Raw genomic sequence first — 20446 nt, 5'->3', positions numbered from 1 at the left:
CCGGATCAGATACTGCAAACTCAGATCAGCCCCAGGCCCAGGTAGACATTGTCCTGGAACTTCAGGACAAGGCAACCAAAAAAAAAAGGACTAAATCCCAACTTGGGGGGGTAAATGTGATCCCCTGGCACCCAAAGACATGATGTTAAGGTGTGTGTGTGTCTGTGTGTGTGTGTGTGTGTGTGTGTGTGTGTGTGTGTATGTGTGTGTGTGTGTGTGTGTGTGTGTGGTGGAGTAAGAGGAGGATCTCAAAGGGAAGGACAGAACGAGTGGCAGATGTTTTGACTTGCTGTCTTTGTGATGTTCTATTCCGCTCTGTGCTTTGAGAAGTGAGCTCACGTGCAACGCTCGTGTGTAAGTGAGCGGGTTCAGTGAATGAGTGTCCACGAGGAGGTGCACCAGAGGCCACACTTGGACACTATGACAAGGACACTTTGAGGAGGACTACTGGTGGTCATCTCACCACTCATTCTCTCCCTTGAAGGACAGAAACCCTACGAGAACTGGAATGTACAAATGAATAAAAAACGGTAAGCACGCAAAATATCAGCTGCACCAAAAAATTATCCAATGACCAAAGACAACTGGAGACCAATGATGGACAAGATAGCCACACCCCCTTTTTCAACCCTGCAACCAATAGCAAGCACTCAAACACAGGGCAAAGGGGGTGGAGGCACATTCTCTTTGCATTTGCATCGCTATAGAAACGACACAGGGAACAATATTCCCAATTTTGAGACAGTATGGAATGCTGCTACCCGGACATTATGGAATAACCAAAGTCTCATACACAAATATTAAAGGGAACCCATTAAAAAACTATATAAAGATTATATATATATATAAAGAGTAAAGGCTAAATAAGCAATATTATTATGATTGCTTCTATAATTGTTGTTATTATTATGAAATGATTTCACTTATTTATTTCATCTCAGTGTATGGCAGCCTTTCTACAAGCCAGTAAATCTTCCAGAAAAACTGTGCATCAGAAAATGTCGCTCTTTTTTCCCCTTCTTCCTTCACCATCTTCACAGACACAACTACCACCCTCATCTTTCTTCTATCCTACCCTTATTTTACAACATTTATTAGAAAATCCCTAAAAAATCCACTCCCTCATGGTTCAACAGCATTAGTTCACCCAGCAGGTTCTGCGTGTACTGAATAAGTCTTTGTTACCAGCAGGGTAGACGAAAAATCCCCCATCCATTTTCCTCTACAGTTTCAGACACTTGTCTCGCGAGGAGGAGTGCTATGGCTCACCACTTAATTGTCCCCCCCCCCTCCTGTGGTGGTAACTGTAGATCTGTCACTTGAGGATGGGCCAATAGGATCTGCAAAGGGCACAAACAGCTGACTCAGTGGGAAAAAGCTGTAGGATTTTTCTCGATTCCGAAGGCAGGGATCCGGAGCAAGGGGGTTCTGGAAAGGCGGCGCTGGCGGAATGGTGGAAAGATTCTGGAGCCAAACCCAGGGTGGAAGGTGTATGGTAATGGCGTGGAGGAAGGAATTTGAAAAATGTGCGTGAGAACCGAGTAGTGACCTGAGACTTGCAGGAATTATGGGAAAAATCCCACAGACCCACAGGAAGCATACACACCCAGCAGACACATGCACTCAGAGACACACACCACACGTCTGCCTAAGAGCAGACACACACACACTAGGAGCAGACAAACACACACAAATATCTCTACAGATAGATGCCTCTGATTGGATGTGTGCATCAACCATATACATACAGACAGTCACTGATTTAGTCATACAATCTTTTATCTACAGCCTGCTACCAAAAACAATTTTGACCCTAGTGCTGACATGCTCCGAAAAACAGCTGAACACAAACTCAGCCTTGGAGCGCAAGTCCAGCGAGGAATTCCAGTGCCGTCTCAGGGTGACACAAAACTGCACTAACACAGCACAGCACAGCCTGCAAATCTTAAAATGCGCCGACTGTGCCAACTTCACAAGCAGTGCCAGTCCAACACAGGCCACTCATTCACAAAAGAGTCGAGGCAGCCAGGCTATCTCCCGCTTCAGGTCTTTATTTCAGTCATTATGGGAATTGATACAGACATCCCAAAACATATGGCTTTGGACTAAATATCTTCAAAATTCTAGATGCCCTTGAGAGTAAACAGTCCAGCTCTGTTCAGGCATGCAAGGCCTTGGTTTGACTCAACTGCTCTTAACAAGCCTCACGGATAAAACTGAGGTTCTGGCACCATCTGGTGGACAAAAAGAGAAGCACTGCAGACAGCAAGGTTCGGCCATGTATACTGAACATACATACATACATTGTATACTGCTGACAGAAATGTAGCTTCCAAAAGGTAAGCTAGGTCTACTGAAGCTTTTGGAACATTTAATCAAGAATGGCCGGTTATTGTGAAAAGGCCAGTGGTGGCTAATCATATTTGAGCAGTTATGCTGATTTACACTGATCCCCAGCACGCACGCGCGCTCACGCACAAGTTCACTCAGCTTCACAAATATGTTTACATTCATATAATTAATCCCCTCAATAATCAAAACCCCCATGGAGAAAATTAAACACAAGACAGCTTACACACCAATGTCACAGACACGCGCGCGCTCTCTCGCACGCACGCACACACACACACACACACACACACACACACACACACACACACACACACACACACACACACACACACACACACACACACACACACACACACACACACACACACACACACACAGATTATATGACAAACACTCTTTCACAGTAAAGTGTTTTATTCACAATAAGGTTTTTTTCATCTTTTAAAAAATCTTTTTAATATACAACACAGTTTTTTGACAAGACAGTTTTGTTTACAGATAAACTCAGTTTCAAGACACAGGACCCTTAGAACAAAAGAAAAAAGCAGGCAAGTACACGAGAGAGAGAGAGAAAACAATTGACACTGAATGAAGAGAGTTACAACGTCTAGCACAATCTCAGCAAGAAAGAAATAACTTGTCCAATTTTAAAAATGGGGTGAAATATGGGGAGAAAACAGTATGAAAGAAACGGAGTTAAAAAGAAAGAAGAGGCTTGGCAGAAAACAGCTTCTCCCTTTGGCCTCACATGCAGAGCAATCTCCTTGATGAAAAAACAAAACAAAAACAACAAAATAAAACAAAACAACAACACATTCACAAACATACATACATACATACAAGTGACGAGACACAGTGAAGGGCCCACCCCCACCTGACGTCAGTCACTGCAGTTCGGTGCTGCGGGCTTGTCAATCAACAAGTCTGGCTAGCACTAAGTGTGTCCTGTGCCCTGAAGAAAAGGCACCACAGGGAACAGGGAACAGGGAACTGGGAAGCCCCCCCCCCTCCGCAACCCCAAAAACAAGGGGAGGGGGGGGTGGGGGAGGCTGACGGAGAAAGACTCCCTTTCCTCCATTTCCCTACTTCCTCACTCGTTCCTCAAAATTGTCATCCCATTTATGAATCCGTCAATCAACCAACCAACCAATCAGGTCTTCATGCCCCGAGGCTTGCACAGAGTCTCTGTCTCTGATTTGCGATCATGTCGTGTGTCCGTCTGTAAGCGTCCATCGGTCCCGTCCATCAGAAAAAGAAAAAGGGATGGGAAGTGCAGCGGGAGAGAGAGAGAGAGAGAGAACGCAAAGAACGAGTGCCTCTGCAATATGGCTAGTGTCCTGTAAGTGTTAAGTAGTAGTAGACTTGGATGCTGTTTGCGTTACCGCTAGGCTTATTAGCGTATCTACAGTAGCATGTCTGTGTTTAAGACCAAACAGGCTGGACATAGAAGAAGAACCCCACCCCGAGAACTGGTCAGGGCTAGTGGTTAGGAGAGTTAGGGGGAAGAGTGCAAGTATGTGCTTTTCAGGACTTTTGTTTAAATAGAGCTGGCTTAAAAAGAACTGGATCGAGGGCTGTGCACCAACAGTGATGGGGGTGGGGGCTTTCCGGGTGAACGTGGTTGAAAGTACAGGTCAGCGTCGTAAAGTGCTGTTTCAGATTGAGGAGTCGCTGCGGGGATGAATGCACAGCAGTGAGGATGAAAATGAGGAGGAGGAGGAGGGTCCCTGGGCTCCTCTCTGGGACAGCCACAGCCAATCAGCTCTCAGCTTTTCCAGGACACACTGCCACAGAGGAGAGGCACCTGGAGGAAGAGAAGACAGACCAGATCACACACCATGCAGATTTTGTGTGTGTGTGTGTGTGTGTGTGTGTGTGTGTGTGTGTGAGAGAGAGAGTGAATAAGTGACATCTATGCCTGTATCTCCTTACTCAGTACGGGGAGAGGTTCTCTTTTCTCTGCTAGGGGTGAGCTGACTCCACTTCCCTACGCAGCAGTGCTGAACACACATGTGGATTATGCTTCAGGCAGCGAGACCACAGCTATTTTTATGGGCTGCTGGGGATGACCTTGGTTGGTCTGTGGTATCTCACCATAGACATATTTAACTGGGTGCTCCAGACCCATCTTTTGACCTCCCAAGCTCTATATGGGGTTGTAAACGGCGGTCAATTTAAGACCTCCATTATAGCAGTCCTACCGAGAACATCTCTCTTGTCATGTGTGAAGCACAGATCCCCTATGAATCCCTGTTCTACAGAAAAAAAAAAATGTAATGTGGTGCCAGAAAAGCAATACAACACTGTAGCAAATAGCGCAGCTGACAGCAAAGCTCATATTGAATGAAGACCCTTACAGGCGGTGTTGTAAGCTCAAAGCACAACCACATCTATAAAATGGGCCGGGATAACACGAATTTTCCATGTCTTTTCCAACACCACAGCATTCAAGCCAAAAGATTCACACCTACATGTAAATAGGTGTGTGTATTTTTTCCAGTTCTCCAGCCAGAGTTTAAACCATGAGGTGATTTATCAGTGTCATTTCAAATGGTATTTTGCACAGTAGCCCAGAGCTATTGCATTAGGTGGTGTAGAGTTTCAGAATGTTCCCTGCATACAGTGAGTATGCAGGGGAGCCTCAGAATGATTTTCTAAGAAGAATGTATTTTTAATGATTCGTAGCTCCCTGTATGTGGTTGGCCATGTGTAGTATACATAAAGGCAGTATGCAACACCGATGGAGGGATGTTATTGTGTTTTGACCCCAGGTTGAGTGTGGTGATACGATGTGACTACAGTGACGATTGCTGCGTTCCAATCAATGGAGGATCTTATGCTCTGAATCAGTAGAGGCGCATAGCAGAGGCCTGATGGAGTAGTCATTCCTTAAGACACTGGGGAACTCACTGCAACTGTGCAGAGCTGAAACACTCATCACCAGAGAATAACAAATGTGCTAAATGAAAGGGAGTCATTTCATGGTAAAAACATAAATGCAAAAATAAATAAATAAATAAAGTTCAAAATCATTCGTAACTCTGATACAGGAAATGGTGACAAATATGTCATGGGAATGGGTCAGCACCTGTTATGAATGGACAAACACCCAGAACTGCTTGTGAGGGAGTGGACTTATGAGTGGGCATATATGTGCTCCGTCTTGTATGCGTGTGTCTGAATACATGGCCTCACTCTTATACCTATCCGCACAATGGAGCTAGAAGTGTGTGTGTGTGTGTGTGTGTGTGTTTGTGTGTGCACGTGTCTGTGAGTGTGAGCGTGTCTGAGGGTGCACTAGCAAGCGCACCAGTATGAGGATGTACCTGCTATCTGGAGATATACGTGTAGGTGCGGGAGGGCGACCGGCCCTCTGGCTGCCCATTGGCCGACACGTTGAGGAAGTCCCAGATGAGGATGGTGTCGTCATGGGAGCTGCTGATTATCTGGAACTCGTCAAACTGGAGGCGGAACACACGCCCTGAATGTTCCTGCCAGGTCACCATGACAACAGGAATTAGTTAAAGGAACCTCGGTGTTCACACCACAACAATAGAATAGTTCTACGGTCACAGGAAGAAGCCACAGAGTTCACAATGTTTACCTCTGGGCTACATGGGACTCAGGCAGTTGGCCTGTGCTTTAAATCACCTGGCCTGTGCTTTAAATCACCTGGCTAGCTCAAAGGCAACCATCAGTTTCACTGAAACTGTTACGCAACATGATCCCTGCACAAGCATGCTCTGCCAAGGCATACTGGCACTTTAAAAATGCCTGCTTTCACCCTGCTTACTAGATGAAATTTCTTTTGCATTAGGTTTGCAGTAAAGTTACAGTATTTGTCTGAACACACACACACACACACACACACACACACACACACACACACACACAGTCAGTTACTAACCACTAGTGTGCGCAGGCAGAGGGTACTGGCTGGGGCCCGGGGATCCAGGGCAGCTTGTAAGTCCCACACTTTAATTTTACTGCAGAGAGAAAATGGACAAGACAGAACATCATGCAACTGTAAGCAAATCCTGAGTTATGTGTGTGTGAGAGAGAGAGGGAGAAAAAGACAGAGGGACATTGTGTGTGTGTGTGTGTGTGTGTGTGTGTGTGTGAGAGAGAGTGTTCCAAGACACACAGAAGGAGTGTGTTGCTGACCCATCGTATGCTCCGCTGACGATGCGCTTGTTGTCGAAGCGAATGCAGCGGACCAGCTCCTCATGGCCCTCCAGAACCCGCAAACACGCCCCACACTCTATATCCCACAGCCTAGAAAGAGAGACAGAGAGAGAGAGAGAAAGAAAGAGACAGAGAGAGAGACACACTACATGATTCAATACATAATATGCAAGTGAAGAATTCAACCATACCATCATTGTACGCTCACAGCACTTGAGAGCCCACCAAAAGCCATAGCACAAAGAGCAGTTTCCACAAAGACCTACACACACATCCACGAACCTGATGGTGTTGTCGGAGGAGCCACTGACCACGAGCCGGTCCCGGTACTGCAGACAGGCGATGCCTCGTTTGTGGCCATTCAATGTGCGCACAAACTCACACGTGCTGGTGCTCCACACCTACACACACACACACACACACACACACACCACACACACACACATACATTAATAGCCTGCACACACAATCATAACACTTCTAATTAAATCAAAACCCTAACATGACCATTATTTATGAAAAGTCCAATATCAAGGAGACCCGAACAGCTACCCGTAACGTGAGACGGATCAGGCCTCCAGCGGGTCCCTCGACCCAAAAGCCAAACAGGGGGGTGTGGGGGGGGGGGGGAAGTTGAGCCCGCAGCCCTGCCAACCAACACAGGCAGCCCTCCTTGCCTTGGCCTGGCCATCCGCTGAGTGATATTACAAGACAAACCCAGCCGGGAGACACACACAGGGAGCGTTGTTCCTGTGATGGTTTATTCATGCCGACCCGACGTGGCCCGATCAAACGCCAGAGGTTCTCATGCTCTCCGCATGGAAGACATCAAGACGGCGTGTTCTGCTCGGGATTGTTTGGAATTGTTTTCTTTTCTTGTTTTTTGTGTGTAAAAAATAATGTTCCGGATGAATTTCATCTTGGAAGATCTTCCTGTTGCATGTTATCCATGCCCCTCTTGGCATTAGGTTCATAAAAATAACATGGATAATGTTATGCTTCCCCCCCCCTTTTATTTAATTTGAATAATACTTTTAAAAACACATGTCTCTAAAGAGTTTGAGCCGTGAGAAATAACAGTAGCGAAAAAGTGCCAGTTATATCAAACATATGGCCATTTCTCACTTTTTAAAATTCCTTGTACTGTCCAATCAAAGCAAACCAGTCAAACGCATTTCATTTGGTTATTGTGTCCACAATAACTCACATCAGAACGAGTCGATTCCAACAGTGTTTCCTGTGAATTCAACGCATGGCGCTGCCACTGAAAACTACCAAAATTCTTACAGCAAACATAGACCTCTCCACAAAATTGGAGACTTTAGTGTGCCTACATTTCCCATAAACACTTCTTCCTCCGGTCACTTTAGCTCACCTTGATGGTGCGGTCGCCTGAGGCAGAGACGATGTACTTGTCGTCAAAGTCGACCACATTGACGGCGGCGCGGTGGCCCACTAGCACGCGGCGAAGGCTGATGTCGGTGGGCGAGGCCATGTCCCACACGGCAATGGAGCGGTCCTTGGAACACGTCACCATCAGGCCGTTGCAGAAGCGCAGGTGCAGCACCGCCTCGTTGTGGTGGATGAGCGTGTTGAGCACCTCGCCCGAGTTCACGTCCCACACCCTGCAGGACGAGAGGAGAAGAAGGGAGAAAGAGAATCAGTCAGTAGAAAGAACCAAACAAACAAACAAAAAAAGAAAGAGAAAGAAAGGAAAACATAAAGGGGACATATAGCAAGACCAAGTAAGAACATGAAAAGGTGACCGATGAAAAATTGGGGAGTGTGAAAAGAGAGGTAGCAAAAAGAAAGAAGGAAAGTAAGAGTGAGTAAGAGTGAGCTAAATGTTAATGCACTTCCTTCACGTCTGAGCGAGTTAGCTTAATAACCCCCTGAGAGAGGGCTTCAAAGCGGCTACTTAAGTCAGAACATGATGCTAATGGTCTTTCCATTACGGGCTGTAAACAGAAGCTTGTCTGTGCTGCCACCTAGTGTCAGCTAAGCCCTGCTGATGGGTGGATCAAATTCATTTCTAAACCTATTAACCCACAGGGAAAAATTCAAAACACAGATTTGTATTGGCACAGGGACAGCAGGGATGACACACACAGAGACATGTGCATTGACAAACACACATATTACATTAGCAAATGCATACACCACACACGCATGATCAGCAAACAAACACACACACACACACACACACACACGCACACTGGAAAACATGACACCCGGGCCATACACATCTGCCTGCCTGTCATAGCTCTGGCTCAGGAAGTGAACTCAGCCTTTCCGTGGAGATTTCCCAGTCAGGACAGAGAGCAATGTGGAGTTTTAAAGGGCTTCGGTGTCACTGCCGTTCTCTGGTGCACTTGATTGATGTTACAAGGTCTTATGCGTTCTCTTTGCCTCACACACACACTCTCCCTCCCTCCCTCTCTCTCTTCTTCACACACACACACGTCGAGAGGGTTATTAATGTTTTCTGAGGTCAGGGTCATCTCATGTTGGATTCATAAGGGTGTTTTCCAGGACAAATATTAGGATTAGTCAGAAAATGCTAAATTCATGATGTCAGCCCGAGCACACAAATACACTTACAGTCTACAGACAGCAAGGGAGGACTTTCACAAACAAACAAACAAAACAAGTGAATGAGAGACATTTGTGTGTGTGTGTGTGTGTGTGTCTGCGCGTGTGCGTGCGCGTGTGTGACTGTCTGTGTGTGTGCGTGTGTGTTTGTGTGTGTGTGTTTGTGAGAGAGAGAGAGAGAGAGTGTGTGTGTTCACAGGTTTTGTCCCAAATAAACATTTAGACACTACAGTAAGGGCCAAATTTATGAAGGGTGATTCACCAAATTACAAAGGCCAATTCTCCACTACAACGTTGTTGTAATGTTGGTCACCTTTGATTAAATGACAATGAGACGATGACGAAGTTTAGATGTCCGGGCTGTCGAATGCAGTTATAATGCTGTCTAACGGGTGTTTAACGCAGTTGTCCGGGCATTTGGCAAAATGGATGCATCTTGAAAACTCGGATCACCAGTAGGAGCAGGCCATGCTTAGAGTTTAATTATATACATTTCCTAGCGCGATCATTCCACTTCTGAACTTTCGTAAAAGTATGAAATTATCAAATTTTCACTCTGTTTCTTTTTCCAGACATGTTGGCGGCGTCTCAACACCAGGCCATGCTTTAAATTGTCCTCACACAACACGCATGTTGAGAGGTAGTAATGTACAGGGCAGGCAGCAGGTGATTCCTTTTAAAGGTAGTATGTCAGACGTGGACACCTAAGCGGGTGGTGATCATCGTATTAAGTTAGACGTGGACATCTCAATTACTCTGATCGCCACTGTTTAGCTATGCACGTACAAGCTATGTTTAACGATTGTTTAAGGCTAAGATGATGAGACAAAAGCAGACTAAATACCCTTTGTACATTTTGCCCTGAACAACTAAGGGTTTAATGTCTAAATGATAACACACACACACACTTAAAAAAAGGTCAAGGTGAAGGACAGGGTCCTATTTTCATGTGAGTGTGTATGTGAGTGTGAGCACATGTGCGCCCTACCACTAACCTGACAGTGGAGTCAGATGAACCTGTGACAATGACCCGTTCATCGTACTGCAGACACAGGACAGAACCTGTGTGGCCCGTCAGAATCTTCAGACACTCAAGAGATTGCTTATCCCAGATCTGTGGAGGAGCAATAGAGAGAGATGGAAACAGAGACAAAGATGGGAGAGAGGGAGGGAGGTCCTGCATTATAACCTCAAAAAACTATAATCGTCAAATTCGAAATTATCAACAATATTTGGGATCTTCTGGCTGAGCAACTCTCTCACACACACACAAACCTTTATGGAGTTGTCTCGAAGGCCGCTGATGATTTTTTCATCGTCATATTGAAGGCAGTACACCCCCTTACTGTTCTCCGAGCGACACTGGATCCTCTGCAGGTTGTGCCTTCCACACCGCCAGTTCGCCTCTATGGTCTGAGGACACAGAGTCAGATACATCAATAAATTGATGTTGAGAGAAGAAAAAGACAGAGAGAGAGAGAGAGAAAGGGATACATAGATAGATAAGGGTTATACAAAAATAATACATACAAAAATTAGATAACGCATATTATTCGTACTATATGATGCCCCTTGACCCCATTGGTCACTGTGCACTGCTCAGCAACGGCCATATTGGATGGACTTAGTGGCCAGGCTGCATTGTGGTAATTGTTTGTATTTCTCCCACTGTGTTTTTCTGATGTAGAGCTAGCATCAATGTTTTGGGCTGTATTGGTAGTTGGATGTTGAGTCTACAGCCTAATCTTGGAAATATTTATATACATCACCTCGTTTTCAAGTACGAGATGGAGAATTCCTGAACTTCAGAAAAGCTTTAGCAGAAACTTCTGAAAATCCCAAAAAGTAATTGTTTTCTTTCTAGTAGACCATATTTCTAACCCTAAGAGGAAACTGGTGTTTAACCGAGGCAACGCAAAGTTATGGGCTACGTGTTTTTTGGTGACATACTGTAAGTTCGCAAGCGAGCAAGATTTGCTTACATTTTTGGTTTAGCTTGCTGTTACCCGAGTTATTTAGCTCGATAGTTTAAGACAAGCTATGAGATGGGTTAATCAGAAATGTGGTCTTCATTAAATATAGATAATTGAAGTATCTGGCGTTTTCCATTAATGTGTGGTATACATCTGCTCATAAACAGCACCAAGGCTTGTTTACTTTGTCACTTCACGTCAATAGCAAATCTGACTTATCACTGCAAATTGATATTAAAGTGATAAATCTATATGAATAAATCACAAAGCATGTTATTAATTCGATTCTTTTTTCACTTTGCTTTGTGATTGATTGTCAAGTGGAAAAATAATCAAATAAATTACATGCTTTGAGATTCATTCATATAAATGTATCACGTATATCAATTTGCAGTGATAAGCTTTTAAAAATCTGTGAGATATATACATCTGTCAGATATTTATATATATATTCGTGAGTGTGTGTAGAGATTCTCACCTCTATGTCCTGGATGATTTTAGGATAAAGTGAGTGGTAGTAGGAGTTTGGCGGGACTTCTGGTGTGCGGTTCTTGAAGAGGTACTTCTCCCTGGTGACGGATAGCAGAACACAACCAATCATATTACTTCAGGCTCTTTTCTGAATAATAAAAACTTTTCTGGGTGCTTTAACAAGCCCCAAAGATTCAGCCCCTACAATAATGACTACACAAGATCTTACAATGCCTATGAGTGGTGTGACACAATGCTTATAAAGCAAACATGTACAGTCTGTGAAAAAAAAAAAATATATATATACAGTGCCACTTTAAAGTATGTGAACCCCTTGACCACTTAGGAGTTTTCTGTTGTTTTACCATGATTTTTCATTTTTTTCATCACCAATTTTCCATAGAAGGAATGTCAGGTTTATATTTATCATTTGCATGTACTTTTTTTAGAGGGAATTGTTTGAGTAGCCAAAAGACTACATGAAACATGGAATTAGTCCATTTCAAAAGTAAGTGAACCCCCAGCTGAATTGGTAAAGTCAAGCAGGTAACAGATTCTTATTTGGGTGCTTAATTAGTCAATTAAGCAAACCGATCATCTGAGACATCCTTAGGGAAAGGTTTGGGCAACACAGATTAAAAGAGGGAGGAAACCAACCAAACTACTGTAGTGCCAAGGTGTACCCACACAGATCAACAATGCCGAAAGGAAACGAGATATCCGAGAACATCAGGATGAAGGTTCTGACAGCCCATCAGTTTTGGGAAAGCTATAAGACCATCTCCAAAAGATTCCAGCTCCATCCATCCATCCAAGACAAATAATTTAGAAATGGAGGGCATTCAACATGACCGCATCTCTGCCTAGAAGTGGACGCCCATCAAGACCATCACCAAGAAGCACCAGAAGAAGAATAAATCAGGTAAAAGTCAACCCACACATCACCTCTAAAGAGTTTCAGACCTCTCTGGCAGCATCTGGGGTAAATGTACATGGGTCTACAATCAGACGAAAATTGAATAGACATGACATTCATGATCGAGTTGCTAGAAGGAAGCCTCTGCTCTCAAGAAAGAACAAAACTGCCCGTTTCAACTTTGCCCGAGAGCACTTGGATAAACCAAAGGCCTTCTGGAAGTCCCTTCTTTAAACAGATGAGTCCGAGATAGAATTATTTTGTCACGATCAAAACCAACAATTTTCGTCTGATTGTAGACCCATGTACATTTACCCCAGATGCTGCCAGAGAGGTCCGAAACTCTTTAGAGGTGATGTGTGGGTTGACTTTTACCTGATTTATTCTTCTTCTGGTGCTTCTTGGTGATGGTCTTGATGGGCGTCCACTTCTAGGCAGAGATGCGGTCATGTTGAATGCCCTCCATTTCAAAATTATTTGTCTTGGATGGATGGATGGAGCTGGAATCTTTTGGAGATGGTCTTATAGCTTTCCCAAGACTGATGGGCTGTCAGTACCTTCTTCCTGATGTTCTCGGATATCTCGTTTCCTCTCGGCATTGTTGATCTGTGTGGGTACACCTTGGCACTACAGTAGTTTGGTTGGTTTCCTCTCTCTTTTAATCTGTGTTGCCCAAACCTTTCCCTAAGGATGTCTCAGATGATCGGTTTGCTCAATTGACTAATTATTCACCCAAATAAGTTTCACTGAATCTGTTACCTGCTTGACTTTATCAATTCAGCTGGGGGTTCACTTACTTTTGAAATGGACTAATTCCATGTTTCATGTAGTTTTTCAGCTTCTCAAACAATTTCCTCTAAACAAGTACATGCAAATGATAAACATAAACCTGACATTTCATCTATGGAAAATTGGTGATAAAAAAATGAAAAATCATGGTAAAACAACAGAAAACGCTTAAGTGCTCAAGGGGTTCACATACTTTCAAGTGGCACTGTATATATTTTTGCCATTCATCAATCACATATCCTCTAAGTGTTTAAGACATCTCTAAGTTTATCTTTTTTTCCCCGACAAACAAAATGCTCACATTGCATCTCTCCCACCCACACAGTCCTGTGTGACCTGACAGCGGTGGTGACCTGTTCCTGCTCTGCTTGAAAAGCCCCGTCTCAGCACAACCCATTCAACCTCTCCTGTCTGACTCCGTGCCCTACAGAGTCAGGTTCTATTGCGGCTGGGCAGCCGGTGCACACTAACGCATTGGTGGATAGTAGTGCTCTCACCACTGGTGTCTTTCAGAGAGGCCCTTCCAGAGCGGGTCTGTGCGGACCATGCGTTCGATCAGCTTCTTCCACAGCATGCCCTCAGAGATGACCCGTTGCCACTCCTTACACACCAGCTCGGCCGAGCACAGCGAGCGCGCGTCCAGGAACGACAGGATGTTCTCCGCTATGTGGTCCAGACCTCGGGCTGGGGAGAGGGGACAGATGTGTGGTAAGTAAGATGTTTTATATACATTTGGTAACTTATATAAACATTTGGTGTGTGTTATTTTTTTCCCTCCCAAGAGGGGGTACAAATTTCTGACTTGAATGTTGAAATGGAATGCCAGTCAAAGTTGTAAAATCAAGTTGGGAGGTCAGGTTTTTAAATGAATCACTTAAACCCTTCTGTAAGGCTCACAAGTTAAGCCTAGACTGTATCGATTCAAAACATTGATGTGGTAATATCTTCTGAATGGAACTCAGCTCATCAAAGGAAAGAGGTCCATTCACGGTCCATTCACATTATACAGGGCAAGCTTGTGTGTGTGCCTTTACTCAGTGGGATTACTGGGAATGTGTCCCCACAGTTTGGGCTGACCTATGAGTGTCAGTGAGCTTCATCATCCGTGCTGCAGGGTCTACTGAGGGGGTGAGGAAGATTAGACTGTGACCCCCAAGCAGTACAGTCCACTGTTACACCCAGGTGAGGTGCTCTGGCATGGTTTGATACGGCTAGTAAGTGTGGGTGTGCGTGCGTGTGTGCGTGTGTGCGTGCGTGTGTACACAGTACAATGAAGTTTCTTTGCAGTATGGCCTTGAGGTGGAGCTGTTGCCTCCACCTGGGTGTATGTGTACGTGTACCTGGCAGCGCTGTGATGAAGTCCCTCTGGAGCATGGGCTTGAGGTAGGAGTTGATATGGCCGTGCTGGTAGTGGCACATGCGCGAGATGAGGTGCTCCACAAACTCAACCTGGTCCCCCTCCGACCACTGGTCAAACAGCTGGATGCACACGTCCTTCTCCTTCTCAAAGTTGCCCTGCGACGGCCGCTTCCGGGACCCCGACACCACTCCGTTACCGAGCTTTCCAAGGGAAGGCATAGAGAACAGGGTGTTACACAGCTGCACTGTTTTAAAGATGAATGTCCAAAAACCTTTAGAAGGTGAAATCCACAAAAGGTCAAAGTCACAATACAATGGTACATATCACACAGTTCATAGGCATGTATGCTTGCACACGCAAACACACACACACACACACACACAAACACAGATGAAACACTCACCTTGAACACTGTGGTCTTCTTTGGCGAAAGCTCATCTGAGTGATTCTGAGGCTCCATAACAGTCATATTCTGTGCAGAGAGACAGGGAGGGGGAAGATAAAAACAAAGAAACACCACCACACAGATGAGTGAGACTGGACGAGCATGTAGGGTGTCTGCAGAAGACAGAGAAAGAAAGAAAGAAAGAAAGAAAGAAAGAAAGAAAGGGGTGTCGCTACAGGCTACTGGAACACATCAGTGCATGAAGGAACTAACAGGAGACATTTAAAAGGGGCGGGGGTGGGGGACCACTACAACAGGCAAACGACAATGGACGAAAAGAAAAAAAAGAAGTGAACCACAGACACAAAGGGCATCATTGGATCCAGGGTGAGGATCACCACAGCTCACTGAACCAGGACGACATTCAGAGGAGCTGACAGGGCGAGCTGGATCCAGTCCAAGGGGGGCCCTGGAGGTCTAGAATCTGAGCTCAAAAAACCCAAGACTAGTTGTGGCATGAACACACACCTGAAAACTACCCTATGCCATCTAGTCTTGCGTAAAACCAATGGGTGACTTTGCAAATACAGTGGATAACACTAATTAACGTAGTTTGTGGATTTCCAATGGACTTCGGTGGGTGGGTCTGCCTTCTGTTCAAACAGCATGCGAGTGCAAGAGAGCTGATCTGAGAACAGTGTGACCTTGGACCAGCTCATTTGAGAGGGCTGGTAACGAGGCAGAAGAGGTCTGAGCCTCATTCATAACGACAGACTGTAATGCAGGCGTCAAGCAGAGAACACAGCAGGGGATACACTGCATGAGATGAAATGACAGCATGACCATTTGCAGAGGGTGATCTCTGTGTGTGTGTGTGTGTGTGTGTGTGTGTGTGTGTAAGTGGGAAGACTGCATGTACGCTTCTCAAAGAGGCTTAACCACATTTACTCACACTAAATCACTCGCAAAGCCATCTATCGTTTCCTGATCATGTTCATAGACTCTGAAACACTTCATTGAATGCGTTTACCCTCTCTAAAGATTTTCAAAACTGACCATGACCCAACTTTGGTTTGAACACTAAAAAAACTAAGACTACTTGCCTACCTGCATGATAAAGCCTAGGACCCTACACCAGAACAACTATTCTATTAGAACTCTAAGATTAAAATAATGCTGATCTCAAGGTTCAAAAGCTGAGAATACACTTGCAATACTTAGTTCTCTGAAGAGTGTGACCGGGAAACATCCGCCTAGACCTCAACGTCCTGAGCATCTGGCCTGGTCCAATCTGGCACAGCTCATGATTCACAAATTGGATTCTTGGGAATGACTATAATCAGATTGCATCCTGGGCTGCGTAGTGTCTGACACTAGGTGGAACATCCAAGTCCTGTTCCGGTTTCTCTCTTCCGTCCTGTGAGATACGATCTCTGCCGTGTCCCCAAAACAAACTTCCCTCTCCACCTTCAACTGCACACACACACACACACACACACGCACGTTCATACAAAACCTGTTGCTGTAGTTCCACATGGAATATAGCCTAGGGTAAACACTGTCTTATATACACACACACACATACAGCAGAACTGGCCATGTTTGCAAAAGATTATTATGGAAAAACTGGGCATTTCGAATCAACAATTTTAAAGGCCCTGTCAAGTGTTGGATGAAGGGACACTCAGGCAAACAAATACACAGACAGACAAAATCACAAGGACAGACGCAAACGTGAGGTTAAAATAAAACGCACACAAACAAGCATACAAGACAGGGCAGCAAGCACTACAGCACTGGAAGAGGCAGACGGCATCATTTGAAAGCTGGCAGGCAAGGCAAGCAGACAAGGCAGGCAGGCAGTCAGGCAGGTAACTGGTGTGGCCAGATGAACAGGCAGCGCCTCCTCAGTCACAGGCATGTGGGCCGTGCAGCACGCCGACACTCCGCCCACTCGCTTCGCCAGTGAGAAAGCATCGGGCCACACCCACAGCGCAGTGATACAGCAGGCCGCTTGATTGATTGAGCCCAAACTACAGGACTTCCAAGTAGTTTTACACTAAACGTGGCAGTTCCTGTTACTCAATTCCACTCGGGGGGTGGGAGTGGGGGGAAATATTTTTTAAATTATCAATTTGCGAGGTTACTGACATTAAATTTGTCTAAAAGATGCTGCATCGGAAGTTAATGAGTGAAGGGCTTAAGAGTTACTGCGTTCCCTCGCTCTCTCTAAAACATCGCTACACAACTCTCCTGTAGCTGACTACAGCTATGTGTTAAATAATAAATCAGATGTGGCACCCATAAAGGAGAGATGGAGAGAGAGAGAGTGCAAGAGAGATAATGCCTAAGGGACAAGCAATAGGCCCGGAACACCCATCATAACCAGGAGCCAGAGCCAGCATCCTGCAAAAAGGGGAAGAAACTGAGGTGGTGCATAGGGGTGGGGGGCAGCACATCACTAGGCACAGAGGGGATGGATAGGAGACGGAAGGGGTGGGGGGTGATTTTAAGAGGAGGAGAGCAGAACCTGGTTGTGGGCCCGGGAGGAGGGGAGGCTCTGCAGGCACCTGAGTGCACACAAACTCTCTGCCACCGAGGAGCAGCCCAGCCAGAGAGAGCGAGGCACAGAGCACTGTGTGAGAGGGAGAGAGAGAGAGAGAAAGAGAGAGAGAAAGAAAGAGAGAAAGAGGGGAGTTGGGGGGGGGGGGACAAGAGAGTAGGAAAGGGACAGGAACAAGAAGCATTTGAGTGGCCATGTGAGACAGTTGTAAGAGAAAGGGAGAGAGCGAGCAAGAGAGAGATGGGCAGAGAAGGGGTGAACCAGATTAAAAAGAAGGGGTGAGGGAGAAGTGAGTGAACAAAAGAGGGTACACGGAGTGAGACAAATATGTGGGTGCCAAGGAGGAGAAGGTGGGGAAAGGAGTTAAGTGAGGGAAAAACCAGTATTAGAGCCAAACACACACACACAAAGTTAGCGCACAAACACACACACACACTCTCGTATAATGAACAAACACACACACACACATGGACGCAGTCACAAACAGTGCAAAGGCACATACATTAAAGACAGAAGCATTGTTAAATATGGGTTGGGTAGAGTTGTGAAGAGGATGGGCACAATCAGCATGATCAAATATGAAGTGTACAGTATACTGCATCAGAGGTATTTCCACTTTGGGATTTTATCCACACACTCTTGGGCGATCAAAAGTACAAACAAAACAAACAGAATCCCACCCATGGTTTAAATCCCAGTATTTGTTGGTTTTAGTTGTATAGCATTAGGGTGTCACTTTCTTTACTAAATATTAACGACGTTTCCTGTTCATGGTTTCGTTAGGATACTTTAAAAAAAAAAAAAACATCAGAACGCAGAGGAAGGAGGGTGTGTCTAGGTAAGAGCTGCCATTTACAACTAATATGTCATGAGGATATATCCAGTTCAGCGTCAGTTGAATCACAGCGACACTGTAATCAGTTTTCAGTGAGAACACTGTGAGTGAGAACACTGGAAATAACATGGAAGATTAAATGAAACAGATACTATCTATGGAAAGATGTTCTTTTAACAGGAAAATGCTATCCATTATAAAACAGAGCGTGGTCTAAGGTCTTTGGTCTTGTCAGAACAGTAGAAAAATATGTCACTCCAGAAACAAAATTCTTTAATAAAAATCACTTTCAGGAAACAAACTCGCGTAAGTGTAAATCAAGCCACAACTTTGAACAAAGCTAATATAACGTTACAACTTGGCCAACTGTCAAGTAATGACATCTTGCTTGGGGTTTAACTTTCCTCGAAGCGTGAAACATCGAATGTGGTCAAATGTTTTAAATTCACTGACTACAAAACTCCCAGAAATAACGTGTAAGTTATCAAGCTTCTATTAACAAGTTTAACTTTTTATTAGGGCTAAGATATAACGTTACTACTCACGAATTAGCATACCTTTTAATTCGTTAAAAGGTTTAATGACACCACATAACATAGTTTGGTCATTTTAACGTGTGTTTAGATTCACTTTTCATACAATCACTGCTACACAGATAGCTATAACCTATAACGTCAAGGGGAGGGCGAGTAAAATCACCACTTCACCTAGCTAGCTAGCCATCCTACGGGTTCCTGTTAGCTGTGGACACTTCCTTCTACGCAGCAATAAAAACTCCTGCATCTCACGTCAGTCACCATACTCTCAGATAGGGCCAAACGGGACACATTTTCAAGGAAACATAGGACGTGTTAGTCATATTAGCCATGACTTGAAGCCAGTGGCTAAAGCAGCTACATGCCTATCAGTCTCGATAGACATGACGCTAATAACAGAGGTGGCTAGCTATGTAACAGCAGGGCCAAATGGCGCAGCGGCACTGCAATGACTGGACGCTGCCTCAATTTCTGACATTTTCGCTGATAATTGACAGTAGTCATGTATCTAACTCTAGACACATTCCCCTTAACATGTATAGGAAGAGCTTTTGGTGAATTTGGACAATAAACAACTGGAACAAACGAAAAATACTTTTCAAGGCCCAACACTGACGTTGACATTATTTGTCTAACGATAGCTTGATATCGCCGATTTCCCTGTCCTTTCCCCTTGCGTTTAACGTTACGGAATGACGACTGTTTTGTCGTTCACTGAAATCCTTTGATAATACACTGAATAGTGATACTTCTACACCAATCGAAAAACAAGCCAGGTGTTTTCTAAGGTTTCCAACATTGAGCCGACCGCTTACCATTAGCTCCAGCGTTTTGTCTTCCATCTCCGGCTCCATATTGTTGTTCCGCCCGAAACTCGAAGCGAAAATGGAAACCCAGCCTTGCGTCGCTGCCCGCAACTGAGTATACGTCACAATCCACGGCAGGGAGTGTTTTGTGCTTGTGACCTGACAAAAACGGCACTCAGACGCCCTCTCATGAATTACAACTATGTGATTGGACATACGGTGATGGAGGGAGTGTTTTTGTAAAGCATGGTTCAATGTGATTGGACTACACAACCACTACGGCTTTCCCCAACACTGTTGCCATTTTTTTCTACCTTCAGAAAGACCTTGCAAAAACATCGCGTTCGTGACACTTAAACAATCTATAAAGGTAGCTCTTTTTATAAAGGCAATTCTGAAGATTACTCTATTGCTCTTAAGAGGGCAACAAATGCCAAATATTTTTGTATATCTGGAGTGGACATGCGTATATATTACTTGTAGATGCACGACTGTATAAAATTGAAAGCGCCAGGTCTTTGCATCGCAGTATTGTGATTAGGCTGTACCTCATGTTGACGTTTCGACTTCCCAACAGACATAGAGCAAAAAATTACAGCTCAATCAAATTTGAATTGATGTTCGCACAAATGGTATATAACAGCCACACAGTATGACTCACCTCCAATACATAGCTCATATTA

At 44.7% G+C, this 20446-nt stretch overlaps 1 protein-coding gene across 1 annotated transcript; it reads right to left on the bottom strand.

The window, feature by feature from the left end:
- Positions 1-2870: 2870 nt before the first annotated feature.
- fbxw11a (F-box and WD repeat domain containing 11a) lies at positions 2871-19828 on the bottom strand. Its single transcript, XM_080840745.1, has 13 exons — positions 19773-19828; positions 15042-15110; positions 14619-14838; positions 13776-13962; positions 11581-11671; positions 10405-10542; positions 10125-10243; positions 7913-8162; positions 6820-6938; positions 6517-6627; positions 6260-6338; positions 5679-5843; positions 2871-4156 (listed from the first exon to the last, which is right to left on the bottom strand). Exons 1-12 carry the CDS (start codon positions 19809-19811, stop codon positions 5682-5684), a joined length of 1584 nt encoding a protein of 527 aa, XP_080696871.1. The 5' UTR covers positions 19812-19828; the 3' UTR covers positions 2871-4156; positions 5679-5681.
- Between the last annotated feature and the right edge of the window lie 618 nt (positions 19829-20446).

Source organism: Sprattus sprattus (genome assembly GCF_963457725.1).
Source record: "Sprattus sprattus genome assembly, chromosome: 6".
Classification (NCBI taxonomy): Eukaryota; Metazoa; Chordata; class Actinopteri; order Clupeiformes; family Clupeidae; genus Sprattus; species Sprattus sprattus.
Note: the sequence above shows the minus strand (reverse complement) of the source record. Positions and strands in the feature narration are given on the sequence as shown.

Coding starts and splice junctions, on each gene's coding strand:
- fbxw11a (XM_080840745.1), bottom strand. CDS start 19,811: ATGGAGCCGGAGATGGAAGACAAAACGCTGGAGCTAATG. Junction 8,163..10,124: donor TCATCTGACTCCACTGTCAG/GTTAGTGGTAGG, acceptor CTCGTCCTGCAG/GGTGTGGGACGTGAACTCGG. Junction 6,628..6,819: donor TCCTCCGACAACACCATCAG/GTTCGTGGATGT, acceptor CTCTCTTTCTAG/GCTGTGGGATATAGAGTGTG.